Source organism: Semicossyphus pulcher, unplaced genomic scaffold (assembly GCF_022749685.1).
Source record: "Semicossyphus pulcher isolate SPU_LCO1_2020_fin unplaced genomic scaffold, fSemPul1.0.p SCAF_14, whole genome shotgun sequence".
NCBI classification, from domain to species: Eukaryota; Metazoa; Chordata; class Actinopteri; order Labriformes; family Labridae; genus Semicossyphus; species Semicossyphus pulcher.
Window position 1 is genome coordinate 6,035,606 of NW_027211648.1, and position 24,016 is coordinate 6,059,621.

General features: G+C 37.4%; 2 protein-coding genes across 4 annotated transcripts in view; both read left to right on the forward strand.

Annotated features, from left to right (window-relative positions):
- Nucleotides 1–4,799, forward strand: part of klc1a (kinesin light chain 1a) — a 51,315-nt gene extending 46,516 nt beyond the window's left edge. For all 3 annotated transcript variants that reach the window (XM_069662037.1, XM_069662039.1, XM_069662038.1), the window contains one exon: nt 22–4,799. In XM_069662037.1, the coding sequence (XP_069518138.1) occupies nt 22–87 (66 nt within the window). In that variant the 3' untranslated portion in view covers nt 88–4,799. The remainder of the gene's footprint in view (nt 1–21) is intronic.
- A 456-nt stretch (nt 4,800–5,255) lies between these two features.
- Nucleotides 5,256–16,203, forward strand: zfyve21 (zinc finger, FYVE domain containing 21). The gene is made up of 7 exons (XM_069662389.1): nt 5,256–5,381; nt 7,412–7,462; nt 9,897–10,065; nt 11,896–11,971; nt 12,115–12,206; nt 13,632–13,762; nt 14,987–16,203. The coding sequence occupies exons 1-7, from the start codon at nt 5,256–5,258 to the stop codon at nt 15,020–15,022; spliced, it is 681 nt and encodes a 226-aa protein (XP_069518490.1). The 3' UTR covers nt 15,023–16,203.
- The last annotated feature ends 7,813 nt before the right edge of the window (nt 16,204–24,016 follow it).

A 24,016-nucleotide genomic window follows, 5' to 3' on the forward strand; every position in this document is an offset into this window, starting at 1 on the left:
CTCTCTCTACGTTTTATCTAGGAACGAAATAATCGTCTGAGAAAGAGTCGTGACCTGAGTGCCAGCCACACCGACCTGGCGCATTGAAGGTTTTTGTCGTCCACAAACTTCAGACCCTCGTCACTGTAAACTTCCGTGTGAAAGCTTTTTACGCCCCACATTATTCACCACCAAGTGCTCGATGTACAGGTTCCATTGCACTTTGAAGGTTTGTGCTCTTAGACGGGGATCAGCTGTGTTTCTTAATCTATACATATCGAGGAACAAGAGGATTATATGAACACACAGCGACCTGCTGTGTGTTTGTAAATTTAGTGTGTATATCTTTTCCTTGTATATCTTTTGTATGTGCGTGTACTGTATGTAAGTGTGTGCTGGTGTGAGTAATTGCCCTCTTTAATCATTTTTTTCCTATTATTTAATGCTGTGCTATCGCTTAAATGAAGGCAAACGCAGAGTGGAGCTTCAGTTTTACAACATTTCTGATGCAGAGGTGAAAAATTAACTTATTGGTTCAGTTAAATTTCAGTGGGTGAAGTAAAAAATAATAATAAAGAGCTTGTCTGTTTAACCTTTAGATCAAAAAATGTCATTTCCAGGTCATTTTTTCTTGATAACTCTAAAACTTGCTGCTCCGTTTTTCCATTCTACTTATTTACACATATTGAAACCTTTTTGGCTTCACCCACTGATCTTTAACTCAAACAACGAGAGCGGTTCTGCGTCTTAAACTGTTTTAAAACTTCCAACTCTGCTGAAAACTTGTTCAGCAATGACGTCTTTTTGTAGGCCGACCTGGACGTTAGCTTAGCTCCGCGCTCACTCGGCAGATTTCCAAGCGATTTAAGATTTCATGAAATTACACATTTTGTTGAACAGTGAAATCAACAGACAAGTGACGCAATAAGTATAGTTTTGAGCAAAGTTTGAGACGTGTTACAATCTTATTTCTTGCATATATAAATGAACCTTTTATACACAGAACTTTGGAAACCTGCCGAGGGAACTTAAATATCAAACGCTCCTGAAATGTTCCGTCCTGTGTTGGTTGAAGATTTTTGCTTCTGATGTTTGAAGTTTTATGTTTACATTTTGGGTTTTGTAAATTATGTTTTAATAATGCTGTCCTTGTGCTGCTCTCTTTATATCTGTCTGTAAAAAGCTTTGATTATAGCAGAGCTGTCTTCGTAAATACTGAGGTTGACAAATAATGGGGCGGGAAACGAAACCATTTAAAAGGCACATGAAGGCTGAGCGACACACTCAGGATCAAAGCTTTTAGTTTCACACACTGACTGCAAGGTTAACACCTTTACACATTTTCTTTTTGTTTGGGCCGAAGAAATGTTACAGCATTTCATTTTGACTTCCTGGTATATTAGACAACACTTTACCATGTGAGTAAAGTTGAGCAAATCCAACCAAAAAGCGCAAATCATGAATTATTTAAAGAGAGTTAAGAGACTTAAACTGCAAATGTAAAATATATATATTTTTTAACCAAAATAAGAGGGAGTATTCCTCCTAGAGCAAGTTATAAATGGATATTTTTTAACAACATATATATATATATATATATATATATTTGTATGCCAACAATTCACTTTGAATTTCAAAGTGTTTTTAAAACTGGAATTGATTTACTGATTTTACAGGATTTAATCTAAGAATGAAACATGTCTACACATTACAAAAAACAAATAACAAATCAGAGTAAAAAACACGATCCTGGTGTAAATACTGAAGCGTCAATCATTAAAATTATATAATTGATTTCATTCAACAGTTAATTCCAACATTTAAGATAAAGGAAAGTTTGTAGTTATATTTATCTCAGACTTAATGAAGGTTTTATGCATTATACTCTTTTTAAAGTTATTTATGTTAATCATGTTATTCTGCTGGAAAGCTTGAACTGTAAAATCAAACTTAGCCGCATTAATCAATAATTAGGATTAAGTTTGAGATGAAGATGATCAGATCAGGTAGAGGGTTGGTATCACTTTAAAATGTAGGATTCTAACAAATCAATTCAATTTAGAAAATATCTAATTGTTGAAGGGGGACGTGAATCGATGGATTCATTTATAATTTGGTCAAAAAGAAAAAAATTGGAATGGACTTATTTATGATTATAGATTATTGTTATGTCCGACTAACAGTTGCAATATCCAGTTAACGAAATTTTGCTTAAAATGTGTGTAAATAATCAATAATCAAGTTAATCAAGTGCCTGACTAATTATCTAAGATCCAGATTAAGCTACATGATGATTACTGAGAAACTGAAACTGGGGTCAAAGTTGACTCATCGATTCCTGTCTAAACCAAAATTTAGTTGAGGATTGATACTGATCACTAATTAATTTCAACCATCAGCCATCTTTAAAGAGTCTTAAAAGAGAAAATCTCTCCGTGTCTGGAAGATGATTTAGTCATGAACAAAGAGTCAGGAGGGATTTGCACTGGAAATAAAATCTCCCGTCCTTCTTTATTTGGATTATTCTGCCGATTTATACAAATCAGAATTTGGAACCTATGCATTTATGTTACTTTTTTTTTCTTGCAGAAGTTTCCTGAACGTTTACTTTTCAGCAGGGACGTGCAATAAGCTCTGTTTGATCTTTGCCTCCTTTTTACATCAAACAGTCCTGATTCAGAAAATGTCATATTGCCTTAAATTAATTAACATGTGAACCAAATTATAGAGTTTTATATGAAGGCGTCATTCCAAAACATGATGCTGTATATCCTCTTTCTTATTTTAAAGAAATCAGTTTCCCAATTAATAAAAAAACATATGAAGCTGAAAAGATTTGATAACTTGAATAATATTCTTGATTACTTTTCCTTCGGTGCCTGCAATAATTAAGACGAAGTTGAAGGGGTAGTGATTTTTTTAAATGTTGTCTTTTTCCTTTTTTTCTCCTTTATAACTGATTTTATTGACACTGTGTCGAGTGTCGAAGCTTCTTGTTGACTGTTGATCAGTCCGCTCGTCAACCTGCTTTGTGCTTTTGAAGAATAAACCTTTTTGTCTTTTGCTGTCAGAGGCGCCACAAAGTACTGAGGCACATAACTGAATATATCGGAGATTGTTGATGAACTGGGCAACATTTTGGACAACATTAGACGGGCAACAGCTTCAGAAACTGGGGAAAAAGAGGCTATGATGAATGTAGTTCACCCGAAGAGCAATAGGTTATTTATATGGAAGTTAAGAAAGGCCAAAATGATTTAAATTTGAGGACAAATAACTTTTTAGAAATGACTGAATTTATACTTTTAAAATGTGGAATCCAAATATAGTTTTATGTGATTTGCTTTAAATCTTAACATTTATATATATTAAAACATATATATTATTTCAACTCTTGTTATTTTGAAAATTGTTGCCACCTCACTAAAGTTTTAATTTATCATTTTGAATTATGAATCGAGTTTTATCAAACAAATTTTTCTTCCCTAATTTCTGTTTTCAGATTGGAAAATTAAAAACTGAATTAAATTAATTGTAATAGAGTTTTTCAGTAACATAGCACTAAATTTTCTAACTAGATTTGTGAGTACAATCATGTTTCAGGACTTGGAAAGATCTTCTAGTTAGTCAAAGTGGCGATCGATGTTCATTACTATATTTGTAAAAATTTATTATTTTAAATGTTTATAAGATTGAAATCATTTTGGCCTTTTTCTTCTTCCATATTGCACTAATTAGATTTAATTTACCGGGGGGTAAAATTAAATTTACACAAAGGCAGATTTTCGAAAATGTTAAAAGTATTTAAACCTAATGTCTCTGTCTATATTGGTGTGTATAAACTATATATACTTTTTTTGGCAACAAGATTGTTCTGCTTACTTGAGGCTTTGTCTAACACACCATTACCCAAAGTTGTTCAAACTGTTGCCCTCCCCTTATCGCAGGAAGAAAAACCTAAACGTTTTTCTGAAATCTGTCCTTATAATGACTTTTTTTATATACATGATTATTTTTCAGTGGTAAACATGATGACGTGAATGTAGATTTATGGATTTATGAAAGCACAGGCAACAAAGAAAGTTCTGGTTACAGACTTTGTTTCTTGTTAAAGCAGTGAAGGTTAAAGTATCACAGTCCGTCCTTTTAAAGCAGTTTATATCTCTACTTTTTGATTGCTGTGGACCGTGTTGTTGTGTGGAGCGGGGATTGGGGATGATTAGATAATCAACAATTTGATTTTACATTCATTTCTTTCCATCAAAGCTTATGAAAAGGGTCACATGTTACAGCTATCGCCCCCTATCAGTGGTCAATGGAAATGAAGCAATATTGAATGGACCTTTCTCCTCGAGCTAATTGAATCTAATTAATTATGTAGTATTCTAATTTATATTTACAGTGATGTAATTTAAATCCAAATACTGCACTTTTACTTAAGTAAAGTATTTGAATACTTCCTCCATGACTGGGCCTTTAATTTTTATAGGCACAATTATTAAGATTGAATGTCAAGTTGTACATGTCCACCATGTTTGTTTTCATGTTTGTGTGTTTTATATTAAGGACATTATGCGTCCCACAAAGGCAGCATTGTAGCCACCAATAAATAAGAAACAAAAACGTCCCCTGTTAATCGTCCAGAAGGCATAGAAGATGTTCCTGGGTGAGACTGGCATATTTGTGACACTACTTGTACTCTGTAACTGCTGCTCTTCCTGACATGTAGGCTTTGTTCAACTTCGCCTCCTTCTTGTGTGAGCAATAGTGATGTTTGTCCAGAAAATTATTGTACAGCTGAATAAAATGGTCGAACTCACGATTTATGCACTGTGATTTTTAATATTTGTTTTGATGGTTCACAGATGTAAGTATAATTAGCCAACAATACTTATATTATTCACTTAAGTCAAGGTTTTAAATGTAGTATAGTAATTGTATCTAAGTGTGGCTTTACTGCTTCCAGGATCTGAATAAGTCTTTCTCCACTGTTTAATTTACATACTGAAAATATTCATTAAAAATAAACATATGACGGAATTTAAGTAGAATAAGTTCAAAACAAGTTTCAGGTGTACAAAATTAGCATAAAGGACCTTCTTTTTCTCCCTCCTTCAGCAGTGTGGCGATATCAAAACAACGTACCACGTGACATCACCTCTGCGCTCTGATTTGTTAAACGCCCTGTCAATCATTGAGGTAGGTGTGTTCAGACAGGAGTTTGTGGTGGAGAGAGTCCCTACTGTACAGAGAGCAGAAACAGCTGCTAAAGCAAAATGTCTTCAGTGCCTGATGGGAAGAAACTGGTCCGGAGCCCCAGCGGCCTTCGCATGGTGCCGGAAAACGGAGCCTTTAACAGCCCTTTCTCGCTGGACGAGCCGCAGTGGGTCCCGGATAAAGAGGTAGGACAAGACGGGGGGAGGATTTGTTTGACAGCGAGAAAGCCATCAGAGCCGTGGGCACCAGTGAGAAGCTAGCTAGGATGTCACGCACAGCTGTTCCGGTTTAGATTTTCAAATTAAACGCGTCGTTTGCGAATCGAAACTACTTCCGCTATATTGACATTAAAATTGATCAGACCACAAGTGAAGACTAATCTTAGGTTCATGTTATTAGGTTACCGTTTAACTTTTGAGCTTCTCGGTGATCATTGTTGGTGCATTACTCTGAAAACCTTACACTTTTTTGTAGTTAGAGTTTATTATTATTACTTTAATGTGCTTGAAACAACTTCATTTCAGAATGCTGTATGTGGGCTGATTTTAGTTATTCTATACCTGTATACCGATGTACACCTGTACTGCAGTACACTGTATAGACATTGTAATTTATTATTTGATTATATTATGTATTTTTATCCTCAATCTTCAAAGTAATAAGTGACTAAAAACTATTAACTCAATGAAGAGTAAAAATATCTAGATAAATCTAGTGAAAATAGGTGCATCTGTATTTATACTTCTACTCCATGTAGTAAAAATGTAGTTTAAAGTACATTTAAAAGGAAATGTAAAACTAAAGTACAAGTGGATGTTTACTCAAAGCGCTTTTATTTTGGATTTAAAGTCTCTCAACATCCGGTAGCATCCTGGCTAATTGCTGCTAACTTTCCGCCGTTGTGTGGACATGGCTGTTGGCCCCTGGACTGGGCGTTGCAGGCACGCACGGTCAACCTGGCAGCTAACGGATCCTGTTAACTAGATAACCAACTAGTTAACTCCTGAAACTAGCTGCCAGAAGCAATTATACTGTTTAAGTTGACATGGGATTGTTAAAGTGACACTATATCCGCTTTTTTGCATGCTACGTCCACACTTAGCCTGTTACATTTTAGCTAGCTGGGGGAGCTGCTATGCTAGCTTTTCGGTCTAACAGTTCAGAGCTTTGTGTCTGTCTGTGACCTCTCTGTTGGTGTTAGTGGGCAGTAAAAGTACAGGAGGAGGCACAGAAAGACAAACAAACTGACAGCTAAAGTGTTGAACTGTGGCTGCAGAGCACAGAGGCACTTTGACCAGACTGACAGTGACCCACAGCCAGCAAAGTTAATCATCCTTTATGCTGGTTTCTAATTAATCTGTTTTTATACTAAACACACAAACATGCAAAAGCCCACCTGCCCCAACCCCTCCATAATAGAGCTAACGCCATAGATTAAAATAACAGATTTTAGGATGTAGGTTTTTGTCTCTTGTAGTTATGTTGTGTCCGTTTTTGGTTGTTTTGTGTTTCCATTTTGCATCTTATTTTGGGCATTGGGCATTGGCATCTTATTATGATATGGTTTCGTCTCTTTTCAAAAATGTTTCTCTTTTGGGGGTCGTTTTGTGTCTGTATTTGGTAGTTTTGAGGCTCAATAGCTGTTTTACACTGTTTTGTGCGTTCTTTGGCTTGTTTTGTGTCACCATTTTGTCACTTTTTGTCTCTTTGTGGTTGTTTTGTGTTTCTCTTTGGTCATTTGTATGTCTATTTTGCATCTCTTTGATTGTTTGATTAACTTCCCTAAAAGTAATATGTCAGAATCTGTCAAAACCGAGGCTCTGGTCCAAGGACCCCTGACCCTTTTAGCCCCTGGACCTGTGCCCAGTTGGCCTGTTCAGTCCGTGGGTAAATAGACATGACCCTGATGTATCAAAAAACTCTTAACTGGTATTGACTTCTTAATCGTGAATATTTGTCTCTTTTCTTCTCACGTGTGGTGGTAAATTGAAGTTTGTTGGCCAGACAAAATAAACCACTTGAATGTGTTTCTTGATTGTTTTAAAGAAACAACACCAGCTGCCTGTAAAAGTAACAGGCCTAAAAAAGGAGCTAAAATGCCCTGTAATGGAAAGTACTCTTCAATCCATATTTTGAGCTGCTGCTGAACTTGAATCCGCCCTGCTCAGCATGTTGTGTAACATCCTGTTTTTCCTCTTCCTCCCTTGTCTCTCAGTGCCCGAGATGTATGCAGTGTGACACCAAGTTCGACTTCATCAGAAGAAAGGTTTGTTTTGTTTTGCCACACAAGCGTTAAAACAAATCGCAGCTTTATCTGAGTCTGAAAGAACAGATGAGGGACTCACGTGCACATAGGAATCTGAAGAGGCTTTCAGTTTGTGTTGTGAAGACTATTTTTCTCCTCTTGGCTTCTGTTCATTTATTTTGGCAGAGAGACACACTGAGGACTCTGTGGGGACATTTGTTTCCAATGACTACTGGCGTAATAACACTGTAGACCTGTGGCTCGGCTCATTCCTGTCTTTCTAAAGTGAAACCTCCCCTCCTGTAGTATTACTTTTCACATTCCATTTTTATAACTGTACTTTCCAGCTGTGTTAATCATACACAAGAGCAGAAGTAAAAAACCTTTCAAGGCCAAAGCTTTACTTTGGTGTGCAAAGGTTTGTAGAACCGGATAAATAGAAAGGAATCTTAGAAAGAAAAATGACCTCATATTGGGACAGTAGGATTATTTTTCAGTACACCAAAGCTTCACAAATTGAACAGTATTTTATTGCCTGAACATTGCCGTGCATAAACAAAATTGCAAACAGTGCAACTTCTCTAATAGACCTGCTGTATTTCCCTCCACATCAGAGTTGTCTCCCACTTTTGCGTTCAGAAATAAGTAAACTAATCGGTGGGATAAATATAAATATTTATTCTCTTGGTTTCCTCCCAAATCTTCCCAAGCTCTGTGTACTTACTTTTACACATTAACTTTGCATGACAATAATAAAGTCCTAATGTCCTCAAACTTGCACTAATTCTAAGCTCTGTAGTTTGTAACTTTTGCTGGAATTGTTCAAGTTTGTCTTCCAGATGAAACTACAAGCAATGATAAGCTAAATTAAATGACCATTTGATGAGGTTTTTTTACCTTGACATTGCACTCAAGACCGGCTGTAGACTAACTAAGCAGAGATGACTGCCACTTTGTTTTTATACAGTTGTGTGTTGTGCTTTTGCTGCAACTACTTTGCATTAGGGTTGTCATGATACCAGCATTTCCAACTTCAATATGACACTATTAACACTGTCACTGTCACTATTAAAAACAAACAAAAAAAACAATACTTGATACCTGTTTTGATACCATGGAAACAAAAGTAGAAGTCCTAGGAACAAAAATTGTTTCGACTCTCCCACCGTCACACAGTGCTGGTACAGAAAAAGGTCTAGGTGTGTTAGTTTGTTGTTTAGTTGCTTGCGGCAGCTTTGAGTGGAAAATCTGACTGTAGATCTGTTGTTTTTTTAAAGCGTCTGCACCTTTCCATACTATTGAATGTGAAAATAACAGATATTGAATCGTTTTAAATATGTGGTATCGAAGAATCGAAAATGTTCTAGAGATAGACCGATATGGTTTTTTCAGGGCCAATACCGATACCGATTATTAGTAGTCAAGGAGGCCGATAACCGATATTTGAAGCCGATATTCATTTGCAGTAAAAGTGAAAATATTGGTGTCAAAATTTTGAATAATACAAACTTACACTTAACTTTGTTTAAATGCCTTTAAGCATATGCATCAGAGCCAAAATAACCCAGTTTCTCTTATCGGCCGTTGCATTAAAAAAAAAAAAAAAAAAAGGCAGATGCCGATATGCGTCAAAATGCCGAATATCGGCGCCGATAATCGGTCTATCCCTAAAAAGTGTCCCCAAATGAAGACAACTGGTCTGAGTTAAGCAGAATGAAGTATAAGGTGTAACAATGTGAGGTTGCAGTAGAGAAAAGAGTCACTGAACATGCACAGTTTCCACTGAATTTTGAGGCTGCTTTCTGACTAAATTGAACTAGTCATGCCCTCTCCATTACTCACATCTCCGCTGTTCAGACACAACGATTTTAGTGTTTGACTACATTTAATGCAGATTTATAAATCCACTAAATGTAGGTTTCAGATGTGTTGTAATTTTGGGGCCAACAGCTGAAAATGTTGAGTTTTCTATGACATTTAAAAGTACCCTGTAACACCAGATGACCTCAGTATATGTGCACTTTTTCTTATAGCCTGAGGTCATTTACAAATCTCACTCAGTAAAGTGTCAGTGGTCAGATTGTCTTCACAAGAGCACAGATTTCTGGTTGAAGAGTCACTTCCTGTCAGCATATGCAGCTGTTTCTGCTGACAGACTTCCTTTGCTGCAAGACTGCAACAGAAAGTAGATAGAAGAAGAGAGGGTAACAAAAACGACAGAAAAGGAAATGTAAATATATATATAGTACAGTGTTCACAGGGGTATCAGACGTAAGGGCAATGTTTTCACCTTTTCATTGATGAAAACTGCGTTTTGTTTTCAGTAACACAGTTTTGTTCCCCTCTTGATTAACACCTTTTACCATAAATTATATGTTCATAAACATTTTTTAATGTTTTAATTAGATGTTCACAAAATGAGCTCAACATACATCGCTTCTCCTTCCTCCTGCAGCATCACTGTCGGCGATGCGGCCGGTGTTTCTGTGATAAATGCTGCAGTAAGAAGGTCGTGCTTCCTCGCATGTGCTTCGTGGATCCGGTGCGGCAGTGCGCAGAGTGCAGCCTGGTCTCGCAGAAAGAGATGGAGTTCTACGACAAACAGCTCAAAGTGCTCCTGGGAGGTAATTCAAGTCTGGTTATTGTTTGTAAAGTAGCATGTTGGATCTTAGTGTGTTATAGCTCCCAAATTGTTAGCTTGAATTCATCCTCTTTTCCACACGTCTTCTTTATTCGGTATAAATTCTGCCCTGTAGAGAATCATGATGAAGCTAGAATCTTTCTCATTATTTAAGCTTGATTACAGACACAGGAAAATTCCTATTAAGAGGTGCAAATTAATTCCACACAACAAGAAACTTCCAGTTTACAAAAGTATTTCATCACTTAGGATAAAAAGTTCCATCAGACCGACTGATACATATGGATATCAGATTTTAGAGTTCTGCTTTTTTCCGAAGCTGCTCAGCACTTTCGTGGTGTTTGTCATCTCTGTGTAACATCATGACGCTGTGTCCTGTACAGGAAGCAGAAATACTGTAAAAATCATTTCTGATATAATCCAGCAGAGTAACCCCCCTCCTCCTCTTCATCCGTGCCCTGATAATCTTTGTGTTGTTATGGTGTGTGGGTCAGTGTGCTGCTATAAATACACAGCAGGTCGCCTCTCAATGAAAAATCCATCAGCAGCCTGGAGCTGCAGGCGGACGAGCGGCTGAATGGAGAGCCTGCAGCGCGTTGGGGCCTCATGCTTTATTGATGGTGGAGTTATCAAGAGCTCAGCAGAAAACAAGACAGACAGAAGAGGACAAAGACATGAAGATAAAAGCAACAAATCTCTTTGTGACATTTTCTTATGTGTATCTGTCACTGTCTGAGGAGGTGGTGAAACACTTCATCAGAGCTAGGTCAGTTTTAACTTTATATCTTCACAAAGGAATTATTTGAGTATTTAAAAGCCTAATCGAATATTCATTTAACCCAAGCAACTAGTAGTTAAGACACTCACAAATAATAAATAATAAATATACAGTATATGTTAAGTATGTTTTTTGATCATTCAGTCTGTCAAATTGTAGAAAATAGTCAAAAATGCTCATCACAATTTCACAGAGCTCAAGCTGACTACTTCATATTTTTTGTACTTTCTAAAGAAAAGTAAAAACAAAACATATTCAGTTTGTAATAATCCAAAAACGGAGAAAAACTGCAAATTATCATTAGTGAGAAGCTGGAACCAGAACATTTTTGGGTTTTTGTGTCTTTACGGCCCACGACCTCAATTTCAGAGCGCCTCTCAACGGCTCTTACCGTTGCTAGGTTACGAAAGTTGTCTGGCGGCACTTCCGCTTCCCTTAGTAGTGACCGTTAGGTTTGTTCTAAATCGCGCTGTACGCTTAGTATTTTCTTTTATTCATGGAAATTTTACCAAACAAACACAAAAACAATAGAAAGAAATCGTGTCCTGACATTAAGAGCACCTCTAGACCTGGAAATTGTACCGTCGAAAAAACGATTAGCTTCTCCTCCGCCATTGTTGTTGACAAAGTTGATATCTGAAGTCCCGCCCCTTCTTGATATTGATTGGTCGGTGAGGTGGTAGTGACATTTACGAGCGCGGCGGTGTTATAAAATCAGATTCAGTTTTATTGGCCAAGGAATTTGAGTCGAACTATTTCCAACTCACTTATAGATTAATTTAACAATTATAACTGTTTTCATTCTAAACGTTTAATTGGTCTTTTCTAGAAAACGGTGGTAAAAGAGCAGATATTTTGTGCCTTTTTTGCAGCTGCAGCAGCAGTTTGGTTAAAGGATGTTTGGCTGCATTATTAAAGACAAATTGATGATGATTATTTAGGATGGCCTACACCAGGGTTCTCCTTTTAATTGCATGTTTCAGAGTTAAATGTTCCTGCCTTACCTGTTTATCACGTGTGTTCTTGTGTATCCAGGTGGCACCTTTGTTGTTACTTTGGGAATGTCAGAGAAGTCTGAAACGATGACGTGTCGCCTCTCCAACAACCACAGGTGAGCTTTTTAAATTCCACATTTGCTGTGTTTAAAAGTATGATCGGCATAATGAAACAAAAAAGACATTTTAATTGCCTTTATTGATTGATTCGGTTTTATATCTTTGGATGCTTGTGTTTCTTTAAAAATCCAAACATCAGGTATATGTTCCTGGATGGTGAGAGCCACTTTGAGGTGGAGTTATCTCGAATCTCCAGCATGCAGATTCTGACAGACGGGTCGAGTCCAGGAGGTGAGACCCTTAAAATATCACACATGTTAAAATCAGAACTTTAATCCATGTTTTTGAGTATTATATCAAAGCAGAAATTAAATGTATTTCTTCTTTTTTGTTGTATAAATGATGACTAAACACATCTATATCTTGCAAAGCGTACTGGAAATCCTCGGGTCTCCTTCGTGCTGATTTTTTTGTCTTGATTAACACTTTTGTCTCCTTTCTAATCAAACACTAACAAACTGTTTCTCCTCCGCTGCCGCTCTGACTCTGGACTCTCCCTCTTCTTCTTCTGGGCTCAGAGACTGACATTCACACTTACACCAGTCTGCTGGACAGTCACTGTATCTCTGAAGGTTAGCTGTGTTTCATGTGGTGTTCACTCGCTCATGTCATCCCTCATTTGTTTTCCAGATCTTTTGGTTCTATATCCGCGTGCATGACTTCTGTGCCTGAAGCGATACTGTTTTAACACCTCGTTGAGTGGAAAATAAAACATCACACATTCAAATATGTTATGACCGTGGTGCATGGTTTGACTTCCTGTTCGACTCTTGATTTTAATATCATTATAATGCTGCCACTGACATCTGTTTGCTGAGGGTAAACTATATGCTGATCAAAATAGAAATAAGCAGGAAGTTTAAGAATAGATGAAGTTATTTAAAGAGTTGTGCACGCTGTTGATGCTATTGAAAACAATCGACCATGCGTGTTCAGCCTGTGTGTGTTGGTGTCAAAGCAACAAAAACATTAAGTAAGTTTCGTAAATTCTCACATTCTTTGGAGTTTCATTTTACTTTTAAGACGGTGTCAGTGTCACTCTGTCCTGTTTCCTCTATGATTATAATCTTTCAACTCATTTGTATTCATCGTTGAATTTGTGTGTTTTGTGCATGTTCGTCACTTTTAAGGCTGTGATATTTAATTTGTCGAGACAGAAACTTTGGGGGAAATGTTCCTGTAAAAGAAATTAATTTCCTGACATTGAAGTTTTTGCTTGTTATTTCTGTTAACTAGAAATGTAACTGTAAGACACCCCTTTCCTTTTCCTATTATCATTACTTCCCATAATCTTTGTTATTTAATTAAATAATCTGCAGCCTTTTTTAAGACTATTTCTAGATAATAAACTCGATCTGTTTGCCACTTTTTGACAGCATTTACAAAGTGTCAATCCTTTAAAACATCTTTGAAAAAGTGTAGTGAGGACAGCGCGAACTATAAAATGTCAGGATGACTTTTGAAATGTCATCCAGTCTGAGCTGAAGATCTTTTTCTGACAAAAGACGCACAAATTGACAAGAAGGCTCATCACTCATGTTTTTTGGAGTCAATGTCTTACTGTGTGTGTGTGTGTGTGTGTGTGTGTGTGTGTGTGTGTGTGTGTGTGTGTTTGTGTGTGTGTGTGTGTGTGTGTGTGTGTGTGTGTGTGTGCAGGAGGGACGTCGCGGGCTAGCGGCATGTTGCTCCACTACAAGCCGATGGGCTCCCAGGACGCTCAGCAGCTCCGCATGGAGGCAGCAGACGACAAGAAGGTGGCTTCGTTGTGGTTGGCTGCAATGCACAAGGTAAAAGTCATACATGTTACACTGCACTGCATTAACATGTTTGTATTATAGGTTTTTAAAGTCGGAAAGTCCTGCTGACTCTGTGTAAGCAACCACTCATCACGTAATACATCAGGTGTTGCTGCTACAGAGGAAACACTTATTAGATATTGTTGAGTTTGCTTGTTTTGATATGGTAAATGATAAAATATAAAGCGCTTTTCTAGTCCACTCAAAGTGTTTAACACTACATGTCACATTCACACATTCACACACTGATGGCAAAGGTCGCTTTGCAAAGTGCCCACCTGTCAGTCAGCACTAATCACATTCACACACCATTGGCTAGCTGAGGCAATTTGGGGTTCAGTGTCTTGCCCTTGTCTTGTTTTCTGCACATCCAGCTACACTCAGTCAAGCCAGGTAACATTTTGGGAGGCTTTAGTTTGAAAATGAACTATTTGTCGATCACAGATAATTCATTAGCAACAACTAAACAATAATTATGGTAAATAATTTAGCTGTATAACTTTGTCAGCTATAGTGCCTAATATTATTTGCTTTGTAATAGTGAGGATTTGCTGTTTTTACTTGCTATTTGAATATTTTAAAGACAACAAAAAGGATTTATTGCCAACATTCAGGAGGTGAAGCAGGGATGATCCGGCCAACAAACATCAAAAATAATAAATGAAAACTTCTCTCCCTTCATGCTTTGAATAATTCAAATATAAAAAACAAATACATTTTCAAGTCATTCTTTTTTTTTGGCCTTTTATCCCTTTATCTATAGACAGGACAGTGGATAGTGCTGAAAACAGGGGAAGAGAGAATAGGGGAAGACACATGGCAAAGGGCCGAGGGTGGGAGTCCAACCCGGGCCATTGCAGCAAGGACTGTTGCCTCTATATATGGGTGATAAACCGATGCCCTTTTTCAAGTTATTATACAGTTTGATTAAGCATTTTAATATGCTGGAGTTGTTAGTATTAGTATTAGCATGCTAATTAAGCTTAAAAAGAACAGCTCAGGCTGATAAAAGTAGAGCTGAACTGAATAAGGAGTAACTTGGCCTCTCCTCTGGCGCCCCCTTCAGGCCAAAGTTTTGTTCGTATTTCCTCATTAATAATGAGGATCTAACCATGGAGAAGTTGTTATGAGATTTGACTCCCTTTATACTTTCTATTTTAAATCTAGTGTGAGTGTGGCTGTAGCTCATTCCCTCTGAACCTGTCTCCCCCGCAGGCAGCCAAACTCCTGTATGAAGCCCGGGACCAGTGACCTGCAGGCAGCAGTGAAGCTGAACCTCCAGGCAGCACACACCCAAGTGTTTTACACCTCGTCTCAGCGGGGTTTGGTATCGTTTGGATTTTATTAACGCCAGTTCTGATTCATCATCTCCGTCTGATTCCTCTTCGATTCTTTATTTTTTTTATGGCAGTAATTTCTGCAAGAAATGTTTATACAAAAAAACCCCACTTTATTACCTTAACCAGTCCTTTGAACATGTTTACCACAAATATGCTTATTCTCTCTAATTTAGCTCTTTAATCCCCTGTTTTAATACATAAATCGACATTAAACGGAGCCAGCTCAATCACCAGTCAGTATCTGTTGATTTAGGGAAGCTTCTACTTTTATTTCAGCTTCTCTCACTTTCTCAGACGTGAGAAACAGATATTATTTTTCCATGATCCCACATGATACTTGGACCTTGACATTACCACACCAATGAAATGTGACTTGTATCTTTTATAAACCATTTGTCAGAACTTCAGAGATGCCATACAACTTTCGATGAAGACACAGTTGTTCCATGTCAACACAATAATTTTCTATGCTGCTTTTAAACGAGGATTTTATCCACCAGAAGAAGTGATGTGTCATTTTATCGTTCCCCGTAGGGATGTTTTTATTTTCAATTGTGCAACACCAAGTAGGGGCTGAATGTCTTGCTCGATGGACCTTCAGCAGGACTGATGTTTGACCGTCAAAACATTTTGAACCCAGATCTTCCAGACAAACCGGTGTCTCATGCAGATTAAACCCTTTAACACAGATAAAAAGCAGCTTTGTGTGATGTACTTTGCATTTCAGGGCCTATTTTGTTCGGATTATTTTAGTTTGATAAGATTTCTCAGCAATCTTACACATAATGTCCAAGGGATTAGGCCGTGTCAGGTACCAGTTGTGCAAAGAATCCTTTTAATATCGACACATTTTAGTATTTTTTAAGTTTGTTTTGATGTTTTTTATGTTTTACAACCACATCTCGATTTGTTAAGAGGTGCTTTGACCTCAGGAGTCGGAGCAGTTTGGCTATTAATCAAAGGTTTGGTTGTTTGATACCCGACTTTTCACATGTTGAAGTATAAGTATGAGCTCTAAAAACCCAACAGAAAAACAAAGGTAGGAATTATCTAGTAAACATGATGGAGCATTTAGCAGCTTAAGAGCCAGATATATTCTGAGTTGGTGGAGACTAAAACAAGAGCTAAAAGGCAGTAAATATTGGACAGAAATTAATCAGGTATCCAAAACTTTGACTCCAAACAAGCGATAGTTTTGCTCCACGACTGCTGGATGCGTAAATAAGCAACTGTTGTACAAAATGTTCACGTTAAGGATGATGTGTACTTATTAATGCTGCCCCTAATTGGCCCAAAAAGGTATTTTAAGATGGATGAATATATTTAGGTGAATTCTTAATAAATACAGACATTTAGAGACACAATGGATACATAAAACCCCTTAAATCATGTGGAAATGAGTTGTTAAATAATACCAGTGTCAGGTGTTAAAGTTATGCATGTTTAAACTACACACAGGGCTTTTTATTCACTCACCAGAGCAGGAAATAGATCAGAATCAATGACTGTATATATAGATGGACGACGCGTCTCCATCTGCTCTTGGGAACTTCAGTGACTGTAGTGATTGTTTTAGTCACGTTTCCTCTCGCCAATACTCCTCTACTCTGCTAATCTAGAGCAGATCGGCTGCAGGAGCTGGATTTGTCAACAGAGCTGTCAATCATAATTTTTACAGCATCATAACTAATTAAAAATAAACTTGTCAGATAAATGAACTCTTGGACGTAAATCAGCATGATATGAACTAACTATAATTACAGAAACAATGTTTGAGAAACATTTATCTGACTTGTATTTTGATTTTATAGTTTGACTCATGTCCCATCTGTTAACATGGAGGAGGCGGGATTTATGAGCTGTACTGCAGCCAGTCAGCAGGGGGCGATAGAGAGGGTTTGGCTTCACTTTCAGGGAGCTGTTATGTCGTCCATCTTTTTATACAGTCAGACCAGAATGCAATAGCAGGTCTGAGTGTTGAGACGGAGTGAAAGGCATTCTGGGAAATGTAAGATTCTCTTACCTAATCAGAGGCAGGAAGAGGAAAAGTTCATGAGGGGAAATTCCTGAAATGCAAAGAACATCACAGATTTTTCTCTAACTTAAAAACAGTGGTGGGGTTTTGTCCTTGAAGGGAGCTGCTGTCATGGCGGTTGAGTTTCAGAGTAAATCAGATGAAAGTTCAGCTGACGTGTTTCTGTTTCTTTATGTAAAGCGTTTTTAATCACTCTGCTCTCTGCTCCAAGTATTTACAGATGAAATCTTTAGACCTCGGCGTCTAAGGAAACCACAGACCTTCACTGATTCTAGAGAAGCGCAAACACACAGACAGAAATAAATAAATGCTTTAAATGTAAATTCATGAAGTTTTGTATAAGCTATTTTGTTAACTATTCCTACTTTAACAGAAGGCGCGTGAGTAGTCACCCAAGTGTGATAGTAGTTTTTGTAATATTTGTAATTCCTTTAGTCCTTACTCAAAGACCTTAACTGTCTGTTTAACCTGTTTAATATATTTGTTATTGTCATCATCCAGAGCCAGGATGTGAAATCACCACCTCCCATCACATGTTGTTCAGATCTGGTTGAGTTTGATGCTTTAGCAGGTTGTTAGTTGCGCTTCCAAGGACCTAATCATAACAAGAACTGAGTTTGACTGTGATGGTGAAAGTGTTGAGTGAAACATGTAAAATAAACGCCCTGATCTGCATTTATTCTGTCAAAAAGATTTCTGACAGTTGGCCCCAGTGTTTCGCCCTTTGTGTAACATCTTTATATTTGACCCTCAGAGCTCTGCAAACTAAACACCCAGCAATCATGAAAGTATAAGATCTTATGATTAAGTAGTAAAATTATACTTTTAAATGTTATTCACGACCAAATCTGTGCGCTGCACACTAACAAAGGTTTTTCACCGGTTTCACAAGTTCAACTATGAAAATAAAACGTCTTGTAGGACACCAAATGATGCAATAATTTCTGCACATGTTGTACTTACTTATAATGGACTAGGGAATAGAGTTGCAACTTAAAAATGTATTTAAAATCTTTTGTTATAATGCAGAAAATGTTTTCCTCTTCTGTAAAATTCTGGATTTTATGGTAGATGGTAAGATTTATTTTTTTTTGGACTAAATGATGTCAAACAACCTCATGGATTTTTTGACAGATTATTTCTTGGTCTAGATTTCATTAAGAATAACAAATAGGGAACTGTGTGAGGTAAATTTAACGGTATTGCATGAAAGAAAGAACAAACTGGGGCTGAAAGTCAGATTTCAACTTTGTAAAAAAGCCAAATGGATCTTTTTTAAGTCGACATTTGATCGCTCCTAACTGTACGTTTTCCCTGATCTTTGTATGTAACACAATATCAGCCGAGTGAAACACACACTGCTTTTAAAGATGTACTTCCTGATGGTGTTTTAGTGCCCAAAAAAAACCCTTTATATTTTGAAACCCTTGTTAAGATGTGAGTCTATAAAACTTAAATGTACACTCTGATTTGAAGGTGTCTTTTTACCAGGTTTTCCGGGAGCTTTCAATCGAACCTTGCAGCTTTTGTCGGCTCAATTTTCCCATCACTTTCTCTTCATCACTTTCCCAGAGTACTTAAGAAACATGATAACATGGCCCTCATATTAGAGGCATGCATGTTGAAAGCTCTGGAAGCGGCTAACAAGTGCGTCTCAAGATGATAGGATATCTTTTTCTTTTTTTTTGCGCTATATTTTGCAGAAATTAGCTTCACAATAATTTTCATTTTTTAAACTTTGTTGGAATCGTTGTGTCTTCCCTGTTTTTCTAAGCGTGAAGATAGTACTTAAAGTGATTTAATGGAGCACAGAATGTGTTAACCGTTGGGTATTTTTGCCTTTTTACCCTTTTTGTCTCGACCTTTCTGTCCTATCTGATGAAAACTACATTCACCACCTCCACCTCCACCTCTGTGACAAAGTTTATTTTTATACGCTGCTCACCTAAGAACTAAAATCACACATTGTGTCCTTTGGTTGTAGTCTTTCAGAACAGAGACGGAGGAGGATGGGAAGGTTAAGTGTGAATACATGTCTGTGTGGTTGTTGTTGAAGTTGTGTAAGATGCACAACTGTACGTTCACAAGGTGATACAGTGACCACCAACAACTCTTCCATGTCTTCAGTTTTGTTGTAACTTTGCACTACGTGTAACGTCACCAAGTCATGACTCAGCCAGTGCACTTTATGCCCGCCGTGATTCAAAGTCATTTTTATCCCTCTGCTTCATTTATTACGCTGACAGTGCTGTACGACACCCTGTGTTGGATTATTCTGTTAAGAATAAAATCAAGTGTTTATATATTTGTGGTTTTGGTCTTGTCTTTTAAAGAGGGGGTTCCTTTATTAATAGACAAACGGTTAACATCAACTAGTAGGAAAAATGCTCGCTGGGATATTTTAGGCGGCACCGAAGCAGAAGAGGTTCCTTTTAAATCAAATTCTGCTCAGGGCCCCATAAAGGCTTGGGCCGGCCCTGGCTGTCAAAACTTGAAGTGTAGTTTTGGCCACAATACATCCCTCAAAGTTCGAGTGGAGTTAAATTACAAAGTAAGAAAACACAACTGTACTTTTTACAATACTTTGGTAGATTCACACTGGATTTCACCACTGTGATATTTCTGATTTTTATACTGCACATAAGAAGTTCCCAGCCAAAATGCAAAACTACATGGGTAGATACATGAAAAGATAAGCTAGTATAAAGTATTTCACATTCTGGATGTTGTTGTTACAGCCAGTGGCGCAAAAAGTGGGTATGCACTATATGCGGCGCAGAGGGGCGCCAAAGCAATGGGGGGAAATTATTTCGAGTCGGCATTTTCTGTATTTGACAGCTGTTGGTGCATGTGTAAATGATATGATCAATAACAGAGGCACGTCACTGATTAGGCGCCCCTCCGCTCCTTCACGTCCCCTCCTCTCCTCTTCCCCCCACACACACAATGTAGGCGCTACAGTGCGTGCACCCTGGAGCACGCCCTGGAGCAAGAGTGTTTTCATTTGAATCGTGTTGTCATCTGAGGACAGGGAGCTAAAGATGGAGAGACTGATCAGTATTTACAATATAACAGATCATGACAAGGAAAAAAAAGGAACTTGTTTGTGGTTATTTTGTTATTCAGACAGTTATCTTTTTTTTTTTTAACTAGATGGTGAATCATAAAACAGATAAATTATAGAACTTGGGTGTGATTCACTTGAGTTTAAATGTCTTCACTCAGATATAACACTACAGTGCTGTTGTGATGTATCTGAGAAGTCTGAGCAGATGCAGCGTCCAATCAGTAACTGATCACCTGCTGTAATCTGTTACTTAAAATAAAAGTCTTATATTTTATAAGTCCATGAATACATAAGATTTATACACGTAAACATTAAAAAGAAGCAAAAAATCAGGCCGGGGGGGGGGACGGTTGGGGGCGCCTGTAATGTGTCTGCATACCCCTCAGACAGTAGGTAGTTGCGCCCCTGGTTACAGCTCTGGAACTAAAAGGAAGTGACGGTTTTTTAGCCTTGTGTTTACCTTCTTGGAGTACATATTGTGGGTTGGGTTAAAGCCGGGGAATAGTTACACTTCCCAACTGCTACGCACTTTCTTCCACCGATCTAAAGGTACTGTAACTACGAGTTTCATACACTTTAATTAATCTAATCGAGTCACCCGAGTCGCTCTATCATCTGTTTATTCTAGTTTATCTGAAAAATATAAATTGTTTTTTTATAGGCGTCGAAAAGAGTGCGTTAGGCCTTCTGTTTTCTTCTTGGAACTGGTAAACAATCAGCACGAACAAAGCAACCAAAACTTACACTACGATGCTTTTTTGTTGTCGTTTTAAGAATTGGCGTGTATTTTGTTCTTTTGCAAAACAAAATAATACTGCGCTAAACTTCCGTGCAGAAAAATGAGATTATAGTCAATTATTTTCCCCCCATTGTTTTGATTTTTAAAACTATAAAATGGTGTATTTCATAGGTATTTTTTCTGTAGCATTGTTTATTTATTGTCAAGCAGAAAACGTTAACAGAAAAATGTGGGCTAACGTGTCTCAGATGGACATTTTGGGTGAAAAAATGGCTGCTTGTACAATACGTGACCCTCTACGCAGACATAAAAAAACAGTGCCACGAGCCTTAAAACTTTCCGGAAGTAACAATAAGGCAGCCATCTAACCAGGGCATAGATTTACGCTTGCTATAACTGAAACGTATGTACATTTAATACTACTTATATATATTTAATTCTTCTCACATTGTGTTTTGTGTACAATTTGTTCATTTGTAAATTATTTTGTTATCAGCTCTCATGTATTGTGTTATGTTGTTGTTTGTGCTTGACTTAATCTGTATGTTTTTGTTAAATAAAGTTTATTTATGTGTTCCAGCCCGGAGCAGCAGCAGAGAGCCGACTCACCAGCACTCAGTATGCCTGTAGAGAGCGACTGGACAAACAGCCTTGGATTACACCCTTTTCTGGAGTAAGTCATTATTATGTTATTACATGATTATTCTACCTAGCTAACGCTGCTGTTGCTATTTGACCCGTGAAGACTAAGACCTACTCTTCCTGAATGTATTTCAGGTTTGACATCTTTTTTTTTCTTAGCTGAGCATAGTAACACTAACTTCAATTCATCTGTATTCACACTGACAGTAAAGTCAGTAAAATCAGGTTTACAATCAAAATGGCTCAAAATATATGGGTATTTTTACCCTCATAATATTTCTATTTTCTAACAATAATTTAAGTATTAATTATCATGTTTTTATTTTAGTGTCCACGTTAGCCAAAAAGCTTCCTTTTCTGATTAAATATGATATTGTTTTCTTTCTTTTTACCAAACTTTTCTGATGCCATCTTTGTAGTTTCTGTGTACCGAGCAATTGCTGTTGTATGATTTTGGATGATGTTGTGATTTCACACCCTTGTTGTCTTTTCCCTCCAGAATGCGTCCCAGAAGTGGATCCTCTGCTTCCCATCTGTCCCTCAAAAGTAATGGGTCAAAAGACGACGCCCTTACTTTCAGAGAAAGACAACTGGATCTCGAGTAAGTCATGTGGTGCCACCAAATCCTCTAAGAAATCTGAGAATAGTTTGAAAAACGTATCTTAAGTAATATAAGGATGCCAAATTTCCATGTTCTTCTAGTTTTACCTGTGTGACTTTTGAGAGTGACTGGTCTGTAACTAATGAGCCCAAACAAGGTTTTTACTAGTACTGAAATGCTGCCTAATTTATGAAGAGTTTTTATAATGACACATTACATTCAAAACCTTTTGCTTTATTCAACACTCTGTTATCGCAGTTTAAATCCTCACTTGTTTTATTGTTACGGTGCTAATCACTTGTTGCAGGGGGGACTTCACTTCTTCCTCAGAGAGTGAGGACGATGCAGACGATGTGGGTGATGTGGACGGCTTTTCAAGCCATCTGTGAGTCAAATCTTTCTGATCATTTTTAAACCATCTTCAAGCTGTGACCTTCATATTTCTCTTGTCTCTTGTTTCTGGCCCGAGAAACGCCAGTGTTAGTAAAAGCTACGTCCTTTAAATGTGAGAAGAAGGGACAAGCAGCTTTGTGAAGAACTTTTGTTATCAACTTTCACCGAACTGTTCCGATTCCCTCTTGTTTGTGTGGCTAACAACCTGGTTTCCCTGGTGGTCTTTCTCCTTTGTCTACCAGACTGACCATATCATCAATCCTGTCCTCTGAGAGTGGCATGTCAAAAATCGACCAAATCGATTTCCAAGGATGCCAGTCTGTTCAGAAGTAAGATTTTTATTAAGATTAAAATGTAGCGTTACCATTTTGCACACATAAAAAACACAATTTTTACATAATAAAATCAATGCTTTTGTCTATGGAGTCTGGTGGCTGTGAAGAGAGCGATGTAACGGCTGTTTCTGGTTACAAAAAATTCATTTTTTCTTTAATAAAAGTTCTGAAGTGTTGTTTCACAGTAACAACTTCTTACACATAGTTTGTTTGTGTATTAATCTGTCTTCCAGGATCCCTGTGGAAAGTCTGCCTCCCGAGTCTAAGAAAGCAGGCCGCACCTCTTCTAAAAAGAAGTAAGTGTGTACTGAAAACAAAATATTTCCTGACTAAACATATTGTAGTCACACATTACATGCATAACCTCGACTGCTTTATTTCACACACTGTTTCAAATGTTTAATTCAAGATTCTTCTGATTTTAACGTAGCATCCTAACAATGTTTATTCCTCACTGCAGGATGAAAAACTTTTTCAGAAGCTTTCTCCCCAGAAGAGGTCTCAGTGGACGTCATTGAGACGTTTGAAGGAGTTTCTTTACAGTCTCTGTTCTGGAATATCTGTATTTAAAACTCTATACTCCATATATGTAGACATTGTGAAACACGTTGGTAAGGACATGAGATTTATTTAAACTCTGCCGTTAATGCTTCCTGTTAACCTCTGAGTCTTTATCACAAGAATGACCCATATGTACAAATTCATGTAAAAGTGGGAAAAGGCTGAAAATTAGTTTAAAAGAGAGGAAAGTTATAGGTCGGGTATTTACTGTGTATCCAGCTGGATGGTCAGCAATCTAATTACCTACCTTAGTGATTGTATTGATTATCAGAACGTGTTTCCTTTTAAATTATAACCTATTTTAAGGCATATTTCATTTTAAAAACCTGTTCAATATTGCAACACAGTGCAACCATGACCTTGTAACACTACATTACTTTGTGGTGTAACATAATGCCGGCAACACAGAAACACTGGATTAGGAGTTTTACACAGGGTTTAATTGGTTAGTGTCTGTCATCAAAACTGTGTGATTGGTACGTGAGCGTACGTATGTGGCGCTGCACTGTGTATGTGACGTAAGCAATGTTCA